This window comes from Dipteris shenzhenensis, chromosome 22 (assembly GCF_047967505.1).
Source record: "Dipteris shenzhenensis isolate YYH24624 ecotype China chromosome 22, Dip_SZ_1.0, whole genome shotgun sequence".
NCBI lineage: Eukaryota > Viridiplantae > Streptophyta > Polypodiopsida > Gleicheniales > Dipteridaceae > Dipteris > Dipteris shenzhenensis.
The window spans coordinates 22,980,294-23,000,238 of record NC_141617.1 but is presented as its reverse complement, the minus strand read 5'-3'; the positions used below and the strand labels follow the sequence as shown (position 1 = coordinate 23,000,238).

The 19,945-nt window shown below is 43.7% G+C and overlaps 1 protein-coding gene across 1 annotated transcript in view; it reads right to left on the bottom strand.

Moving 5' to 3' along the window:
• Window positions 1-1,148: 1,148 nt before the first annotated feature.
• Window positions 1,149-19,945, bottom strand: part of LOC147887886 (uncharacterized) — a 66,538-nt gene continuing 47,741 nt past the window's right edge. The window contains exons 5-8 of the mRNA XM_087393972.1: window positions 12,814-12,987; window positions 11,494-12,614; window positions 1,708-1,780; window positions 1,149-1,613 (exon numbers count right to left, since the gene is read on the bottom strand). Of these exons, the coding sequence (XP_087250098.1) occupies window positions 1,452-1,613; window positions 1,708-1,780; window positions 11,494-12,614; window positions 12,814-12,987 (1,530 nt within the window). The 3' untranslated portion in view covers window positions 1,149-1,451. The remainder of the gene's footprint in view (window positions 1,614-1,707; window positions 1,781-11,493; window positions 12,615-12,813; window positions 12,988-19,945) is intronic.

The window sequence follows — 19,945 nt, the reverse complement described above, 5'->3', positions numbered from 1 at the left end:
GTTACTTTTCACAGTATCTAAAACCTCATCCATGCTAGCACCAATCCCAATATAAGGTTAGTTCCAGCCCGAAGTTACACTGCGACCTAAACCCAGATCCAATCCTAGATCTTAGGTTAGCTAGCCTGTCCCTAATTATCCACTCATGATAGGAATCAAAAGGAACTCTTCAGACATCTATTCATATCTCTATGGGAAGGAGGAAAACTTATGCTTATTTTGTACGTTGATGATCTAATCATGATAGGTGATCATGAGAAACAGATCAAACTAAAGGCTCTTGAAGGATATGAGTTCAAGATGATGGATCTCAGGTTGTTGCATTACTTCTCCGGATTAAGGTGCATCAAGATGAAGATGCATCTTTATCTTATAGAAGTATACCAAACAGATTTGTGACACTTAATGGATGGAAGGATGCATGCTAATGGCAACTCCAATAATGGAAGTGAATGCAAAGCTGTCCACTGGTTGTTGACATCACAAAGTATCAGAGGTCGATTGGCAGCCTCATCTCCTTCAAGAGACCAGGGTTTCTTTGATCTTTGCCTCATGATCCCCTACAAAATAAGCACATCACAAAGTATCATACGTTGATTGGCAGCCTCATCTACTTCAAGAGCCCAGGATTTCTTTGATCTTTGCTCATGATCACCTACAAAATAAGCATGCGTCTCTTGCCTCCTTCCTAGCAGAGATATAAGCTGGCATTCCGAACAATCTGATTCATCTGAAGTAATCATCAATGCATTTGTACCATGCTCTTGGGGCCTGTTTTAGCCCATAGAGTGCCTCACCATCTTTGCTCAAGGTAACTCACGATGGACAGTCCCTGCAGGTAGTCAAGGCTGAAGCTTTGAAATTCTTGACATTTCAAGTCAAAAGTGAATAGGAGAGGCTGACATGAAGAATGCATTACATTTGTCCTAACAAAACATTTGGAGAATTCAATAAATCCAGGCTTTGATGAGCACTATATTTTTGGACAGCTGACCCAAACTTTAAACGCAAGCTAACTCCTGGAAAGTTTATCTGTATGGAGTGAGTTGCGATGTTGATCTGCTTGAAAAGCATCCAGGATTAACATATGGCACAAAACAAGTTACATAACAGAGTTGAGACATCAGAGGCTAAGGAACTAGCCTGAGGTCAAGATACTTCGAAAAGTGAATACAGTAAAACAGCTACAGAACTACCTCAGATAAAAAATAATGTTTGGTTCAAAAACCCAATCCACTCTTAAGCCTGTACAATATACACAAAATTAATGGCACAGCTTCAAGATACATTCTAAAGGTCAAATGATGTTGATTCATTAGTAATTTGTCAAGATGCTGAAGTGAACTCCCCTGGGTTCTTGCAAGACCACAGCAACAGTGGGTGTAGTCGAGTTACCTTGATGGCTAAGCTAGAAGGACCAAGACAGGGAATACCCATCACCATTACTCCAGTCAATCATATGGAGACATATATGCTTTAACAAGATTACGCCATTTATCCTTCAAATCAATATCAGTGCGGCTAGGATGAAACTTCCCTCTGCCAAAGTCTAAGATACGAGTCCACTGAAATCCCCAGGTACCATTATCATGAGAATACCTCTTGATTCCCTCCTGTTTGCAATAGGAACTCCTTTACAATCGAATTAAAGCTAAAATCTAGATTATGAAACAAGAATAAAATAATACGAGCCCACTGAAATTGTACCTTTAGAGTATCTTCTTCCACCTTGGACCACAGGATGCGTTTCCTTCGGATGCCAGTAGCAATATGGTTTCCTCTAAAAAAATTCAAGTTGTCAGAAAAGAACCCCCAGCTCCCTCCCCCCTCCAAACAAAAAAAAAGTAAAAAGAAGAAAGAGGAAGAGGGGGGCGACTGCCAGCTAAAGATCTGCATCTTTGAGGGATGAAATAGAAAAGTAAGGAGACACACTGCATACTTGCCACATATTGATGAAATAGAAAAGCAAGGAGACACACTGCATACTTACCACAGATTCCTAACTAAAAAATTTATAATGTCCGAAGCACACCAGTTAAATCAATTAAAGGGGGCGATTTCCCACAACACATTTAGGATGATGAAGCAGATGTGGATCCCTCCAGGACTCGCAACTAAAAACTTTAGAGCCTCTGCAAAAACAAAACTAGGTGGTCTTGATTTCACCTTCAGCTAGTGAAGATGCACGGTCTTGCTCAAAGTAAATCCACTACTGCAGTACAATGATGTTGTTTGTTGGTTGTTGGCACATCTCTATGCAAAGATGAGGGTGACTGACCGACGTATATGCAGCTTGCTACCAAGGGCCAAGAAAAAGAAGCCTACATCAAAGAGTTTCCGACTCATAGGAAAAAGCTCCTGGAAACATTGGACTCATCCTTGCCAGTAGTTGTCATACTCTCCATAGTTTGAGGAAAGTAACTGGAGATATGCAAGTGAAAGACCTTAGAACTGGCTTTCAGAGCTGCTTCTTTGAGCTTGAGTACTTAAAGTTAAAACTCAGTAGTCTCATAGAATATGGGTCTCCTATAGGTATAAATAAAGAATTTCGTCTCTCTCTCTCTCTCTCTCTCTCTCTCTCTCTCTCAGCCTCTCAGGAACAGCGTCAGTTCGGTCCAGCTCAGCAACAGCTCCCTTTGGAGTGGGGCTGAACCCCCAGACCATCCCCGGGGGGTTGGCTTCAGCTAGGAGGTGCAGTTAGATGTCATGGCCAGAATGGCACAGACAAGCTCCTCAAAAGCTCAACCTTGAACCCAGGTGGAAACTTCTATATTCTACAGTTGCTGCCTCTACACCTTCTCCCGAGTCAGCCAGTCTTGGTAGCACATTCTCATTTGAGAGCCGAGGGCCTCTTGAAAGATAGAGGATTCACAAGGTCAAAATTTAAACCGACCTTGGTAGCACCTCGCCTCATTGTAAGGAAGATCCTTGGTTAATGATGGAGGATACCCAAGTTCGGCTTTTAAAAATAAAAGGGGCCCAAGGGTTCAATTCTCAGGGAGCCGATGGGAGCAAGTTTCGTTCCCAAGTGCTAGGTCTGATCCTGGATTGAGTCGTGGATGCGCGCCTGCATCTTCGCGTAGCCCAAGGCCCAGTAGCAGATCTCGGGCTTCACAGCGCCACCTAGTGGTATGGGACACCAGGCTGGTTTGGATCTGGTTGGGAGTTCGTGCCAGTAGCTCAGCTCGTGGCTCGGAGGGGACATCTCCTGATTCGGGATCACATCCCGTAGATGTCATGGTTGGGTGGTGAGCAGCCTGCTCAGTTTCTCACGTTGTGTGTGTGTTCTTGTGTTTGCTTGCAGATCAGAGGTTTTAGGAGTGCTGGGACGTGTCAGTTAATATCAGAGCCAACTCCTGAGGTAGGAACTTCTGATGCGAAAATTTTGGATGATTTCTTCCTCCAGGTATGCCCTAATTTCGAAATTTGCTGCTGCAAGATCTTGTTGGTTCATGGGTTATCGGATGTGGTCTGGATCTAGGGAAAAGGTAGGAAGAAGGAGAGTCTTGATTTCGGAATTGCTGAAGGGATAAGTGAGAGAGGGTTGAGGCGTAGCTAGGAGAGAGTGGAGATGCAGGTAGGAGAGGCGTGAGAAGAGCTGGGTGGTAGGCGAGGAGATTCCGTTGCTGGTCAGGGCTGCGTAGAGGTAGGTGACGCAGGTAGGAGAGGCTGAGAGGTGCGCCATGGGCTGGAAAGAAATTCGGCCAGGCAGGGAGGTGCGCCAGTGGCTGGAGCAGGGTGCAGCCACACTGTGGGAGGAGCTGCTTTTTTCGAAAAAAAGCACCACCCTCCAAGTTTGGGAGGGTGAGCTTTTCTGGGAAGCATAGCTTCCTAGATTAGCTGCACCATCTCCTTTATAGTCTAGCAGGGTCCCAAGCTCAGCCATAGCCTCAGCTAGAGTGCGCAAGAAAACCTCCTTGCACATCTACTTGATTGCGCCATCTAGGAGCTTGCGACAGGCTACTGTACAGCCTGCGTCAGATTCGGTACAGCCTGCGACAGGCTACCGTACAGCTTGCGTCAGCTTCCATACAGTCTGCGTCACATTCCGTACAGCCAGCGGGGGGGGTGGGAGTTTCCGTACAGTATGGACTGTAGCAGACTTCCGTACACTGCAGCCTGCACCGAAACCAGCAAGGAGAGACCACGGGATCACCTACGCCAGCTGATCGTCAGTTTCCAGCATCTTCTTTCAGACAGTTCCTCTTCTTTCGTCAGCTTCTCTTGGGACGGTTTTTCTCTGCTCCACTCTCCTTCCAGCTTCGATTCCCCCAGTTATTTCTCTCGGTTTGCTACTCTTTTCAGATCAGATTTCAGACATGGCTGATTCTGTAAATCCTGAGTTTGCCATGGGAGATCAGGATTTGGACTACCCTGCTGATGAAGACCAGGGTCTTTACGACAATCTGATTACGAAGAAAGCCTTCAGTGAATTCACCACTGCTCTGGATGGAAAATTCGAGCAGGTTAATGCGAATCAAACGGGGTTGACACAGCAACTCCAAGGGATTCAGACGACTCTCACCCTTCTGACTAGCACTGTGCAAGCACTCACGCATGTGGATGCCATGGCTTCAGTGCTAGGTCCGAACATAACTCCAGACCCTTTTCCCGGAGATCAGAAGTCTAGAACCAAGGAGGTTGTTGACACTTGGTTGCACAAGTGGCAGGTACACTTCCAGTTCCACCCGTACCCAGATGAAAAGAAAATACAGCTTGCATCCGGCTTCATGTCAAGAAAGGCTTTGTTATGGTGGAAGGAACTCCAACCTAAGCCGGTAACATGGATAGATTTCAAAGGGGTCTTCAGGAAGGAGTTCCTGAGGAAGGAGGATGACTATGATATCGTAGGCAAGCTTAAAGCCCTCGATATGTCTAAGCTGAACTTGTCGTTTGAAGTTTATCTTCAAAGGTTTCGAGATCTGCAGACCAGGGCCACAAAGATGGATCCAGTGACCTTGCTAGGTTTCTTTGTGGATGGTTTGCCAGATTCGTACAAGTTGCAAATCAAGAACAACAAATGTACAACGTTGCAAGAGGCCATGAATTACGCACGTATTTATGATGATACCATGGCCGGTGCAAAGGCAACTACAGTTTCCGACATGAGTGGAAAGAACAAACAGAAGTTCTTTCAGTCTACGACTGGTACCGGGGCAGTCTACGACTGGTACCGGGGAGACGAAGTCTATAGACAACGCCTCCAAGAAACACTTGACTCAGGCAAAGAATGGTCAAGCCCGTTTCCTTCGAACCTTGAAGCTTAAGAAGGAAGGACGTTGCTTCTACTGCGAGGAGCGGGGCCACACCAAGAATGAATGTCCAAAGCGCAAGAATCAAAAGTTAGCGCTCGGACCGAAGCTCCAAGCGGGTCTAGGTACCAAAGCCAAGGGAGCGAACCAAGTTTCGATGACAGGTATTTCTGTAAATGTCATTACCTGCCCACTTTCTTGCACTTTCAATACTTCGTTATTTGGTTCCCATGATCTTTTCCGAGTTTATGGAGAAGTTAGGGACCAAAGGGTTCACATTCTCTTTGACCCGGGCAGCTCTCACAACTTTGTTAATTACAAATTTGTGCAGAAGATGGGGCTGTCCACGATACCTAGCGATCACACCTATGAGATACAGCTTCCAGCTGGGAAGCAGTTTTGGGATCGCAAGATTGAAGCGCTTCCTATCCAGATTCAAACATACACAGCAGCTCTTACGTGCTATGTTATGCACTTGGAGCATGTGGATTTGTTAATCGGAATAGAGTGGTTTAAAACCCACAATATTCGGATTGGATGGACGGAGCATACCCTTTCTTTTGTGGATAAGGACACCCAATTTTGTATTCAGTGTGATAATATTCCCTCTTCTCAGGGACCTATTAAACACTTCTCATTATGATGTCTATCAGTGTGTTTTGTTCCGCTTTCTTCATTTGTTGTCTCTATAAATAACAAGAATGATTTAAGTGTGTTTGAACACCGTGAATTGAGAATGTTGTTAGATAGTTTCAAGGATGTATTCCCTGCTCAACTGCCGGAAGGTTTACCTCCAGAACGGACAGTAGATCATCGCATAGACTTAGTCCCAGGGGCTCAACCTATTAGTGTACCACCTTATAGGATGAGCCAGCTTGAGGAGGATGAGTTAGCTACACAGCTACACGATTACCTAAATATGGGCTATATTCGCCCAAGTAAATTACCTTGGGGAGCACCTGTCCTCTTAAGGAAGAAGAAGGATTCTACATGGAGAATATGTATAGATTATAAACGATTAAATAAAGTGACAATTAAGAATCGATACCCTCTACCTCGTTCCAATGATCTGATAGACCGTTTGGCCGGAGCGAAGTATTTCACTAAGATTGATTTGCATACGGGTTATTACCAAATCCGTATCTATGCTAAACACATAGATAGAGCCGCATTCCAAACTAGGTATGGTCACTACGAGTTTCTTGTATTACCTTTTGGTTTGACCAATGCTCCTGCCACCTTCCAACAAATGATGAACGATTTGTTCCGAGATTTTCTGGGCAAATTTGTTGTAGTGTTCTTAGATGACATCTTGGTATATAGCCGAACGCTTGAGGATCACATAGGACACCTCCGGATTGTCTTAGTTATTCTAAGACAGCATAAACTCTATGCCAAGATGAGTAAATGTGACTTCTTTATGAAGGAGATCATTTACTTAGGACACAAGATTTCTTCTGAAGGTATTAGCATTGATCTGGATCGTATCTAGAAGGTTTTAGAATGGCCTATCCCTCAGACTGTGAAACAACTTCGTTCTTTTCTAGGATTTACGGTATTTCTATGGAAGTTTGTGCATGATTATTCACATATCACGGCACCCATGACAAACATATTGAAAGGTCGCAGGTCTACCCAGCCGATCTCTTGGAATGATGCAATGAACAAGGCTTTTGAAACCTTGAAGTTTTCTATCAAGGAAGCACCCGTTCTTGCATTACCCGATCCTACCCAACCTTATGTTCTAGAGGCCGATGCGAGTGATTTTGCGATTGGGGCAGCTCTATTCCAAGAGGACAAACCTGTAGCTTTCGAGAGTAAGAAGCTAGACGACACCCAATATCGTTGGCCCACACTAGAAAAGGAACTTTATGCTGTAGTGTATGCCCTTAAGGTTTGGAGACACTACTTGTATGGTTCGAAGTTTCTTGTATTGACTGATCATCAGTCAATTAAGTATGTGTGTGATGGGTCTGAATTGAGGGGAAGGAAAGCTAGATGGACAGAATTAATGCAAGATTTTGATTTTCAAATACGTTATCGTAAGGGTTCGTTGAATAGTGTGGCGGATGCCTTAAGTCGAGTCAAGTTTGTAAATGCTATGTCATTGACGGAAATATTCAGACCTATTTCAATCCTTGAGAGGGCTATACGCAACTGATAGTCATTTCAGTTCTTATTGGCAGAGAGTCCAGGATGGGAGCTCCATGGTTGACCAAGACTCAGGGATTGTGCCACCTACGATACAGGCGGCGGGAGATCAGTGGATGATTAGGAACGACTTGCTATTCCGGAATGAAAAGATTTGTGTGCCAAATGTTCTGGACCTTAGATCCAAGATTCTCTGGGAGTGTCATGATGCTCCTAGTGCTGGACATCCGGGTATACATCGGACTCTGTCTCTTGTGAAGCATACCTTTTATTGGCCTAAGATGCGTGCATTTATTGAGAACTATGTAGTAGGTTGCCGGATTTGTTAGGTTACTAAGGCAGAACGCCTTAGAAGCACGGGTTTATTACAGCCATTACAGATTCCAGGTAATAAATGGAAAAGTATTTCCATGGATTTTATGCCTCGAACGCGCAAGGGTCACGACTCCATTCGGGTCATAGTCGACCGTTTGACAAAAATGGCTAGATTTTTACCTACTAGAACAACTATTTCAGCTGTTCAGCTCGCTCACGAGTTTGTGGACCACTTGTTTAAGCTGTATGGTTTGCCATCTGACATAGTCAGTGACAAGGACTCAAAGTTTACAAGTAACTTTTGGACACTTGTTTTTGAGAAGTTAGAAACTACTCTAAGTATGAGTTCCTCAGATCATGCACAATCCAATGGCAGTACAGAGAAGGTTAACCAGTTGGTTAAAGACATGCTTCGGGCATATGTATCTAAGAGACAGTCTTCATGGGAAGATTATCTACCTATGATAGAATTTGCTTACAACAGTGCAAAGCATTCTAGTACTGGTTACAGTCCTTTTATGCTTATGTACGGGTTTCAACCTAAGTCACCAGTTATGGTTGGGTTAAAAGGGATTCAAAATGATGCTGCTAAGAACTTCTTGCTAGACATGCAGGAAATGTTGCAGTTTGCCAAGGAGTCTATTAGAAGTGCCCAAGATCGAGACAAATTTTATGCTAATAGACATCGTTCACCTAGAGAGTTCTCTGAAGGATTGATGGTATATTTGCGAATTCCCAAGGAATCCAAGAGCCTAAGTACTGGTTTGGTTCCAAAATTATCCCCCAGATACTGTGGTCCGTTCAAGGTCATTAAAAGAATTGGACCAGTTGCATATCGACTAGAATTGCCTCCTGATGTTAAAGTACATCCAGTCTTTCATGTCAGTAGACTGAAAGAAGTCTTGGGTGCGGATGATCAACTTGTTTCTCCTCAAGAGATAATAGAACCTGAGTGTATTCTTGAATTTCGTGACAGATAGATTCGTAATCGATCTATCACGGAATACAAGATCAAGTGGAAGGATCTTGTTGAGGAGGATGCAACATGGGAGACATTACAAAACCTCCAAAGAACATTTCCGGGTTTCTTAGCGAACTTAGGAGTGAGTTCTTAGAGGAGGGGAAGTATGTCATGTGCACGGATTGGTATCTGACGTGTACTGGGTACACAAGACTAGCTCAGGTAGCCTGGGGAGGCTTAGAGCTAGGCAGGCTTGATTCTCGGGTTGAGTGGCAAGGGTACGAACCAGTTTGAGGTCTTTGCTATTTTTGGCGCTTGGGGCCCGAGTCTATAAAAGGGGCCCAGGGGTTCAGTTCTCAGGGAGCCGATGGGAGCAAGTTTCCTTCCCAGGTGCTAGGTCCTGGATTGAGTCGCGGACGCACGCCTGCATCTTAGCATAGCCCAAGGCCCAGTAGTAGATCCCGGGCTTCACAGCGCCACCTGGTGGTATGGGACACCAGGCTGGTTTGGATCTGGTTGGGAGTTCGTGCCAGTAGCTCAACTCGTGGCTCGGAGGGGACATCTCCTGATTCGAAATCACATCCCGTAGATGTCATGGTTGGGTGGTGAGCAGCCTGCTCAATTTCTCACGTTGTGTATTTGTTCTTGTATTTGCTTGCAGATCAGAGGTTTCACGAGTGCTGGGACGTGTCAACAAGGTTGGTAGCACCTCTCCCAACAACGAAGGGAGAGCCTTCATGATAGTGGTTGCTACCAAGTTTGGTTTTTAAACTGACCTCGATGACCTTGGTTGTACCTCTCCTCCTTGCAATGGAGAGCTTTGCTGATGTCAGAGGATACCCAAGATCAAGTTTAAAACCAACCGTGGTGGCACATTTTATTTTGGGAGTTAAAGGCCTCAACCAAGATGGAGGATTCCCAAGATTGAATTTTAAACCAACCTTGGCTAGCACCTTCCTTCTCAAAAGCAAGAGCCTTGGTGGTGGATGATAATACCAAAGGTTGGTTTAAAACTAACCTTGGTTTTAAAATCGACCTTGGTGGCACATCCGCATTTGAGAAATGATGGCCTCTTGCAAGATGGAGGATTTATGAGGTCAATCTTAAAAACCACCTTAATAGCACCTCTCTTAAGAACAAGGGAGAGCCTTCATGATAGAGGATGTTGGTTTTAAACCAACCTTGCTAGCACCTCTCCTCCTTGCAAGGGAGAGCCTTGCTAATGGTGGAGGATCCCAAAACTGACAACCATGCAAACAAGAAAATTGATCACAACATAAAATAAAGCCATGTTGGCCAATATCCTTCAAATCATGTTATGCTTACATATATATAAATAATGCAAACAAGGACATTGGTCAAAACATGCAATCAGCTTCGCGATGTAAAATAAAGCCTCTTAAACTAACCTTGCTGATCCTTTCTAAATTAAACCCTGCATTTTTTATTCCATCAATAAGATAATTTTTACAACATATATCCCTTCCCAATTGTGGAAATTTGACCCCTACTTTTTAATTCTTCGACTACAACCACATTTTTACTCCTCGTCTTGATTCCAATGCTTATACCAAAGAATTAGTCAAGACCCCTAACAACTAGATAGTAATCATCAAGGACCAAACCAAGAAGATGCCTTGCATCCAATTGCATCAACGATTGGGAACTTAGAAAAACCATCTCCGTGCGCCAACCATAGGGAAATTAGGTACATCCTAATCAACCATAGGAAAACCATGCAAATCTTAGAAACTCATAAACCATGCATCAAAGTTTTGTTGCTAAGTACATAAACCATAGGGAAATCCTGCCCAATTTGTAGCCACGCTCAACGCTCTCCCTGCACTATCACCCAAATAATGCACAACCATGACATGTTGCAAATTAGTGCAATGCACAACACTTTAGCCTGTCGCTTTGAAAATCAACCATCGGAAAACCATGCAAATCTTAGGAACTTATAAACCATGCATCAAAGTTTTGTAACTAAGTGCACCAACAATAGGGCAATCCCACCGAATTACAGCCAATCCCTACACTATCACCCAAATCAATGCTCAACCATGGCATGTTGCAAATCAATGCAATACACAACATTTTAGCCTATTGCTTTGCAAATCATCCGTCACAATCTCCAAATTGCCACACCATTGCCATCACCAAGGTTTGCCGCTCAACCTTTGCCTAGAACAATCATTTCATTGCCAAGATTTGCTATTAGCCTTGCTAGCCCTCTTGGATGTACCAAGGTCTGTTATCAGCCATATTGCCATTGCCAAGCTCTACTATATTAACCTCACCAGCCCTCTTGGACATACCAAGGTCCACTATCAACAATCGCATTGAAAGAAAATGGTACATAGGAACAAAATAAATGCAAGTACACAATGCAAAACTAGAGAGAATTAAAATTTTTGATATAGCAAAACTACTGATACAACTCATGGTTGTTATGGTGTCCACCCATCCACTCTCAAGAGCAAGCTTCTATGGTGATCTCGATAGATGTTGGATGGAGGATTGTGAGCATTAAAGATATGAGATATATCAAGACAAGAGGGGTGACTATCATATAGTGTGCCATGCAGGGTCGACTGATTGGTTGCCTATAGATCCTTTGGTCAAGCTGATTATGGATCATATACAACTCATACCATTGGTGGTCGCATGCTCGGCTATGGCGGTTGTTCCTGCCCCAAACCACCTCGCTTCTTGTGTATGCAGAAAACATTCATGAGGACTTCTCTAACTAGCTTCAAATTGTAAGATTAAAAATATGAGCCATAGAGGGAAAGTAAAAGAGAGTAAACAAACCTTGGAACGTGATCACTGCGAGGTCTCTCGGGGATATCATGACTCAACTCTTGCTGCATCCTAGATTTCTTCCTGCCATTAGAATAATCATCATCTATCTTGCTTCCTTCACTTCCTTCTTCTAAATCCCCATCATGGCCATCACCATCTTCCTCCTGTATATCGATTGGATTTATAGGCACTGGATCATTTACTTTTGAGCAGGTTGCATCTGTAGGTGCATCGATTGTTGCCTCCATGCAAGCACCACCAGACCCTGTTCTAACTTCAGAAGAAAACCCTTTGTTTCCATTATGAACTTCAATCCCATTTCCAAGACATTTTGTTGGCGGCAAAGGCATTAGCTTAGATTCTTTCTTTGATTCTGGCAAGTGAATTTCTGGACGGCTAGGTTTCTTTGAAACTTTTTCAACCACATGCACTGTAGAATCTATAGCATTCATTTTTCCGAGATCTATTTCTGATCTTCTGTGTGAAAGTGTAAACCTGTGACTCGATCTTTGGTGGGCATTCCTGTGACCTGCACCAGCCATAAATTCAGCCAGTCTTTGCCTAGCCTCCCTTTCTTCCTGTTGGGCTCTGGTTACAGCTTCAGCGGCCTTTTTTTGCATGCACACAGGACAAAACCAGTCTCTCTCAGTAAGAGTACTTAAATCCGCACCTAAACAGTCCCCGTGCACTGCTACTGGGCATCCATCACAGCATACCAAGGTTCCAGGATTTCCACACTTATGGCACAACTCTTCATGCCCATCGCTACCCAAATCCAAAAATTCCTCAGTCACAGAATCGTCAACATGCGGAGCCGATGTCTCAATTCTTCCATGCTCATCATCATTATCAACTTTCATGGGACTAAGAGACGTCACTGCCATACCATCCTGATTTCTTTGCCTCAGTTTCATTGGAGACCCTATCTCAGGCCTGTAACTTGACCTACGTGATTTTCTTGCTTTCAAAGAGTCAACACCTAAAACGTCAGCTTGGCATGATTTCTTCATAGCAGAATTCACTTGCATTGATTCGTCTGCAGGACCTCTCTTTCTGGTATTGTGAGTGCTGTCACATGCATCATCCTTGGCCTCCTTGGCATGTTGTACATGCTCACTATCTACAGCATCCTAAGATCAGCAACCATTTCACGAACTCAACCTCAACTCAACCATCCATGTAGTGTCATATCACAAAACATTTTAAAAACCATGCAAATGATGTAACTCACATATCAGACACCAAAAAAGCTGTGAAATACAGAACTACTTTCTGCAGGCCCATCCAATGGCTTATACCATAAAGAGACCTGCTTAGTCTAATACAAACCTCCCCATCATCACGCAATGTGTGATCACATGATACAGTTGGATCGTCACTACCGATAGAAATTCTCTGCATGCCTTGTAAGCAATGATCTGTCTTGCTGTCTTCCTTGAAAAATTGGTTTACAACCGAACCTTCTGGAAGAGGATATCGCCCCTCAACAACATCGTTCAGAAGCTGACCATGAGAGTCAATCAACATAACACATGCATAGAATCAGAAAAACATCAATGATCCGTACAATGTTTTCCACAGAAATCAAAGATTGCCTACACGAGGCTACCGAGTAAGAATTTTGAACCTACAAACTAAAACAACATCAAAATAGAAAGTGATATCATAAGTTAATGAAAACCTTCAGACCTACATCGTTGATTGCAAGAAACTTTAAAAGTCAAACTTGTAATCATTGAGCACTTTTAATGCAAACAAAAGTTGAGATGCACAAGCTAAGTCTCTGAACAGATATTAAATAGATAGAGGCCTAGATGAAGCATTCTTACAAGGACTTTGCAAAGGCCTGGTACTAACCTTGAGTAAGAATCCACTCACTTGGCACATCAAATCAACATCATACAATCACTAGGTATCAAGACTCCTTAGAGGTTGATCTAGCAAGCTCACTTCTCAGCCATAGGTCACGACCTCGGACCACCCTCCAGCCTAAAGTCTAGGTCACCAAGGAAGCTAGTCTCTTAAAGGTCAGGTCATGCATCCCAAAACCACATGTCCCTTCCACCAGCCTACTACTCCTTAGGCGAGTAAGTCATATGCTCTTTGGGAGCTCCTCGATCGCTTGTATTCAGCAGCCCAGCTCTTGCTTTTCTTAGCCTTTGACTCTAAATATGGAAGTTATGTCCCAAATAGTTATTTCTACATAGAGCCTTGCTTTTGCAAGATTAGCCTTCATTTTCTTGGATTATCCCGCTCTCTCCGTGGAATCCAAACCTCATTCATGCTAGCTTTCAGCCTTAGGATATTTGTCATTCCTCGTTAAATTGCACCTTGTTCACCCAACCATGGTTAAAGTTATGGTTAGTTTGCTTTCTCCCTTAAACTACATTGAGATGTGGTTAGATGAGGAGTCAGAAACTTTTGTGAAGGTGAAGGACAATCATGAGTGCTTAGAGTCATCCATGTGCTCTGCTAGTATTACTAACATAGAGGAGGATTCCTCGACAAGACCTATGGACTCAGGGTCGGATGGATGTTGGGAACATCACAGAACCACAAAGGGATGTTGTGGCTGAGAGCTCACTACGAGATTATGGTCCAAGTAATCTGAATTTATGCTTGGGATTTGATTTCTCGAGTATGTTATTTGGTTCCAGACCTTGCCAAATGGGGGACGGTCTGTTTCAACCCTGAGAGCATGGTGCCTAGAAGACTCTAGGCTGGTCACTCATTATGAGGGGAACAGATAGACGATGTTGGTGCTTCGATTGCTCAAGTTTGAAGGCGGGGTCGTGATTGAAGGAGTTGGTACCATCTAGTGCTACCTCTGTGTACAAGGGTGGTTCGCTTTGTGCGGGACCGGACCTGGTGGAGTAGGAGCCACTAGATGAGAAGCCAAGAATCGACATCGACACCAGATTATTCGAAAGGGTTAAGACATGAAAGCTACTAGAGCATCTTCGCACACGAGTTGGGATTGGTCCAAGATGTGTTGGTGAGAGGGGGTGTTGGAAAAGTCACCTCCCCATCTGTAAGCCCCCATATGAGGAGAGCATGGGGGTGGTGTACTTAGGGCTGATGTGGCTGCCACACGGCAGCACAGTGCAACAATCGGAGCACATGGGTTGTCGTGTGGGCAGCAAATGGGACAACATACCTACCAGTTTTTAGCCTCCATGGTAGACAGCAAAGGTACTAAGATGCCACGCGGCTGTAAGCGATTGGTTGGAACAGGATTGCACAAAGATTACAGCATGGAACAGTGCAATGGCATGGCAGGAGACGTAAGCACAGAACAGTGGAGCAATTTGTAGCGCACTACAAGCAAAGGATCCAGGGGCTGGAAGTGGCCTAACAGAAGGCGGAACAGCAGGGTTCATAGGCGCATAAGGGCCAGCAAATGGGCCTGGAACAGGTCCGACTAGGTCTGCAAAGGCCTGGTCCACTGGCTGGATGTCACGTGGACAGGCAGGGCCTGCAAGGCCTCAAGGATGGTGCCCCTACTAGGTCAGTTCACAGACCAGAATGGTCGGCCATTTTGGGCTTGCTGGTTTGTCCTTTTTGAGGTCGTTTAGGGCCTATAAAAGGAGCCCCTCAAGGGGGCATTTGACATCCATTAGAGCAGCAATTGAAGAGCAGATTGGAGCAGAACACAGCCAGCCTTAAGGGCTTCCACAAGACTGAGGAAGTTGGAATGGACCTGCAGACAAAGAGCTCATATGAGGCTGCACATCTAGGCTGACATTCAGGGCAGTAAGGTGCAAGGATCTAGGCACGGTAGCTAAAGTGTACAGAAGCTCGACAAGGAGCACGAAGGCTTAGGGATCTAGAAGTGCCACGGAGGTAGCAGGACAATACCTTTTGGTAACGACAGAGGACCACGATTTGGTGGGACTCTAGACTCCTTTTTATCATGTTCTTTTGGATGAAAATGTATTTTGTTGTCTGTTGGAGCATTGTCTATTTATTGGCTTGCAAATATGTATGTTGAGAACACAGTAAAGAAGTTTTGGATTCCGTAGTTAAACAATTCTATGTGAATTCCTGGGCAGCCTATCAGTCTTTGGCTGCAGGTATCCTCTGTTGTAATTTCTAACACATACCACCAAGATATCAATATCAAGATGTGTCTTTTACTATGGTGCTCCATTTTCCCCCAAAACTAGCAATAGAATCAAAGTTAGATATTGTAAACTCATGCTGAATTCCCGCAAGTACTATGCTCAAGAAAAACTTTAAGACAAGTTTTCTAATACCTTCGTCAACTTATTTCCAAATGAATAACATTATCTGGCCATAAGCAGAGTAATCATCTTTCCATAATACTAATACTAGCCCGAATTACCCATTTATCTTAACAAATCAGTCAGATGACCCTAAGTTTGCTTGTATAAAGCACAAAATACTATCTTTGCCTAGAAAGAATACCAATTATTTAGTCCATGGCCTATTTGTATACATAAGGACTCCATTACACCAGAATTCTCAAGCACAAACCACCTTGATGCCTCATCTAGTTTGGAGCATTGCTAATAAAACTATGTGTATAAGATCAAATAAAATCCACTTCACTTTGGATTTGTTATGCCGCGATACTTGAAAACAAAAGCTTGATTTTCTCTTCTCTCTCTTGGAAGAATGATTGGGCTTCCCTAACCTATACGATACTTGTATACAAATCGGGTTTTAGAGAAAGAGTTTTAGACAGAGAGGCAAAAGGGTGGTAACTACATGTCCACTACATATGTGTGTTATTGTCCATAGCTGTATACTTTCGTCTCACACTAGAGACATAAAATTGATCAACAAAGACCATAAAGCAGAAGTGGATTTAGTGAGCCGGGAGATAAGGTCGAGATAGAAAGATAGGCTAGGTGGTGGAATTTCCGAAAAAGGAGTGATAATACAATGGGAGAAGACTCAAAGTGTTTATAACACATCTTAGGCTGCTTTTCAACTTTTACTGTCTTTCTAACATGTAAAAGAAATTATAACTAATCTTGTTATGTAAAAAAGATTTCAAATCCCTTAGAAATCATATCATAAAAGATTTCAAATTCTTTAGAAATGATATATATTCAGAATGAATTAAAATGCTTGGCCAACTCCGATGTAAACAGGTATGGATTGTGTTGCTCATCAAAAAATGGTTATAGATGCGTGGAAGTCATAGTCACATTAGACATTAATCACATGGATTAGTCACATGTCAAATGCTTTAGATGAGATAACTTTGAACATATATATCAAATATCTATCGACATTACACATGACAAAATAGAAAAGCCTTTCCAAAAAAATATTCTGGAGTAAATAGGCTGCCCCTCGAGTACTGTAACCTAACAAACCCCGAATGTTATTTTTACTTATGTAGTACTTTTCTAATGTACTTGCAATAATTTGATTTGGGTGGTTTAAATGGAGTGGTTGCTGTGAATCATTGGTCATATAGTTGTTTGTTGAAACTATAAATAAGCTTTTCCATTTTGATCACAAGGTTCGTTGCATCATGCATACCGGCAAATTGTTCCATAAATTATTCTAGAATCCCAGTGCCATGTTACCATGTGTGTCTTTTAGCAAATCTAGGGACATTATATCAATTCACATGCTGATATGCCATCAGTCTTTATTTCCAGTAGTTTGGAACTTTGATGCTTTCAAACAACTTTTCCGACTCATTGAATTAAATGTCAAGGTCAATAAGAATCTCCTCAGTAGCCATGTTATCATTACAAGATACGATGTCACCATATTGCTAGTATCTATTTTTTCATGGTAATAACAACCATGGGAATAAAGCTATGTAATTGTCTAGAAATATGATATATCATTTGTGTATTAAAACTTTTTTGTTCTCACTTCGCTGATAGTCTGTTGATGTAGTTGTTGGTTCAATAATTATACGGATATTTGAGACTACATCCATTGATGTAAGCACGTGAGCATTCACTTGTATTGCTGACTAGATGAAAATGTTTTGTTGTCAGTGTTAAGTCATTGTATTATGTGTATCTTTTAAAGAATATATTCGTCCCAAAAATCAAGCTTATATCGAATTTGCAAATTCTAGCAAGACAAAGAAAAAGAAAAAGAATAGGTAGGTTTGATGTGGAATGTCGAAGCAATATAAACGTGCATCAGAAGAAGGCACTCATTAGAAATTAGAATACGTGCACAAGAACGAACATTTTAAAAAAACATTATGACGGAGAGTCGGCACACCTCTCTCCATAAATCTATAATCATAGGGGAACTTACATTTCTCCCATTTCGAAAAAGATCACCACCAGTATTGAAGGTATAACGCATCTCTAGAACTATCCATGCTGCATGCTACTCGGGGGCGTTACCCTTTACGTCTCCTCCCCTTCTTCTCCCATCGCTCCTTCACCCTTTTTCCCTCCTTCCTCACCACCTTCATCACTTCATCACCTTGTTGGAAAGGTCACCTCCCCATCTGTAAGCCCCCATATGAGGAGAACATGGGGGAGGGAGACCTAGGGCAGTACCCTACAAAAAAAGAGAGAAAGGGGCTGCCACATGGACAGCATCATGGCTGTCATGTGGGCAGCGCATCCAGAGAAGTACCTAGAGCCATCTGGGAGTATGGATCAGCACCATGGATAAGGCGACTAGCAGAAGCAGCTCCAGGAGCAGATCAGTGGCGATTTGCAGCTCCAGATAGAGGCGAGGAGTGGCTATATGATGGCAACACATGGCGGCTCTCACCTCAGCAGCAGTATGGATCAGTACAGTGCTGCACACGTGGCTGGGAGCCTAGCAGAGGTCCAGAACCAGCAGGACAGAAGGGGCAGAGGTAGGGCCAGCCACCTAGCCATAGATGTGCCCAAGGGTAGGGCCCAATGGGGCCTGCCCTTGGGGCCAGGCAGCAGCCCAAAAGAGCCCAGCAACAGCCCTTATATAGGGCAGTAAAGTCGGCCCAGAAGGGGCCATAAAAGTCGGCCAAGGTGTCATCCTGCTTCAACATGTATCCACTTGCTTGGTACTATTTCTTTTTGTTTTTCAATAGTATACTTATTAAGAAATGAAATGTTTTCCTACTGTTCAGTTACGGACAATGGGGACTAGGTCTAGCATTTGAGGGTGGACCCCCTTGCTTGGGGTTATGGGCATTAGTGACCCACAAGAGTGATGGCCTCTCTTTGAGAGGGACATCTAGAAACCACACCCCACCTGAGTACCCAAACATGGGACCAATCAAATGCACAGATTGCATACCGACCTAGGCACCATTCAAGAGAATGTTCCCTGAGCTTTGGGTGTGGGCCTGGCAGCATGCCAAGAGTAATGGAGATACAAGATAAGACGACAAACAAATGAGCTCAGTATGGCTCAATTATGACCTTAGAGTACGTCAATAGATAGTCTAAGTTGTTAGGAACCCGTGGGTGCGATCAGAATTGAATTCTGACAACTTTGAAATTTTAGGGTTTTTGGGAGTGACACGTGGCAAACTGCCACATGGAATCTGAGCTGGCAGGTCAGTCCACCTGTCCCACACATGTGGCAACATGCATGGCAAGTGGCAGGGCATGCAGGCCAAGTGTTTGGCCCCAAATCTACCAAATCTGGTAGATTTGGGGCAAGTTGTGGGCTGTCCTCTTTGGGACTGCAGTCCACCAAAAATCTGGGACAAGTGTCCACCTTCCACTCTAGGCCTATGGGGGGGGGCTGAGCCTATAAAAGAAAGCCTCTCCCCTTCATTCCACACATGAAAATTTCGTCACTTTTCTTCTCCCTCCTTTTGGATGATGCAGCAGAACCTCTCCAGCTCCTTGGGTGCAGCCACCTTCTCCCCAGGCCATTCTCTCACCTCAGCAGCACTTTCTCTCTCTACAACAGCACATTCTCTCTCTACACTTCCAGCCCCTCCTCTCCAGAAATCTACCACCTCTCACCTCTTCTGGAACAGCAGCAGCATCCTCTCTCCTTCTCCTAGCCTAGAGCAGCCACAGCCCCTTTCTCTCTCCTGCTGCAGTCTTTCTCTCTCTACTGCAAAATTTCTCTCTCTACTGTTCCAGCCCATTTCCCTTGCAGAAATCTGCCTTTCTGTGCACCTCTGGAACAGCAGCAGCTCCTCTCTTACATCTCCTCCCTTGGGATCAGCATTGGCACTCTCTCTCTACAGATATCACTCCATAAAAGCTTTCTCTCTCTAGCCTACAGGCTGTTTTTCTAAGCTGTTCTCATTCCTGCCCCATTTCCACACTCTCCTCACCCAAGGTAGCTTCAAAGGCATCAAGGACTTCATCTAAAAAAGGGTCAAGTCACAAAGGGAGCCTGTATTGTCAAGTTTATCTGATTTACAGCACTATTTCATGTTGTTTCTACTATCTTTCTAGAAACTAGTGCTTGTCTCTAATGTTGGATGTAAGTGGTGATTGTTGCAGGCTTCTTCCTTGTGGATTGGGCAAGCCAAGAGTTGAAACTTGAGCTT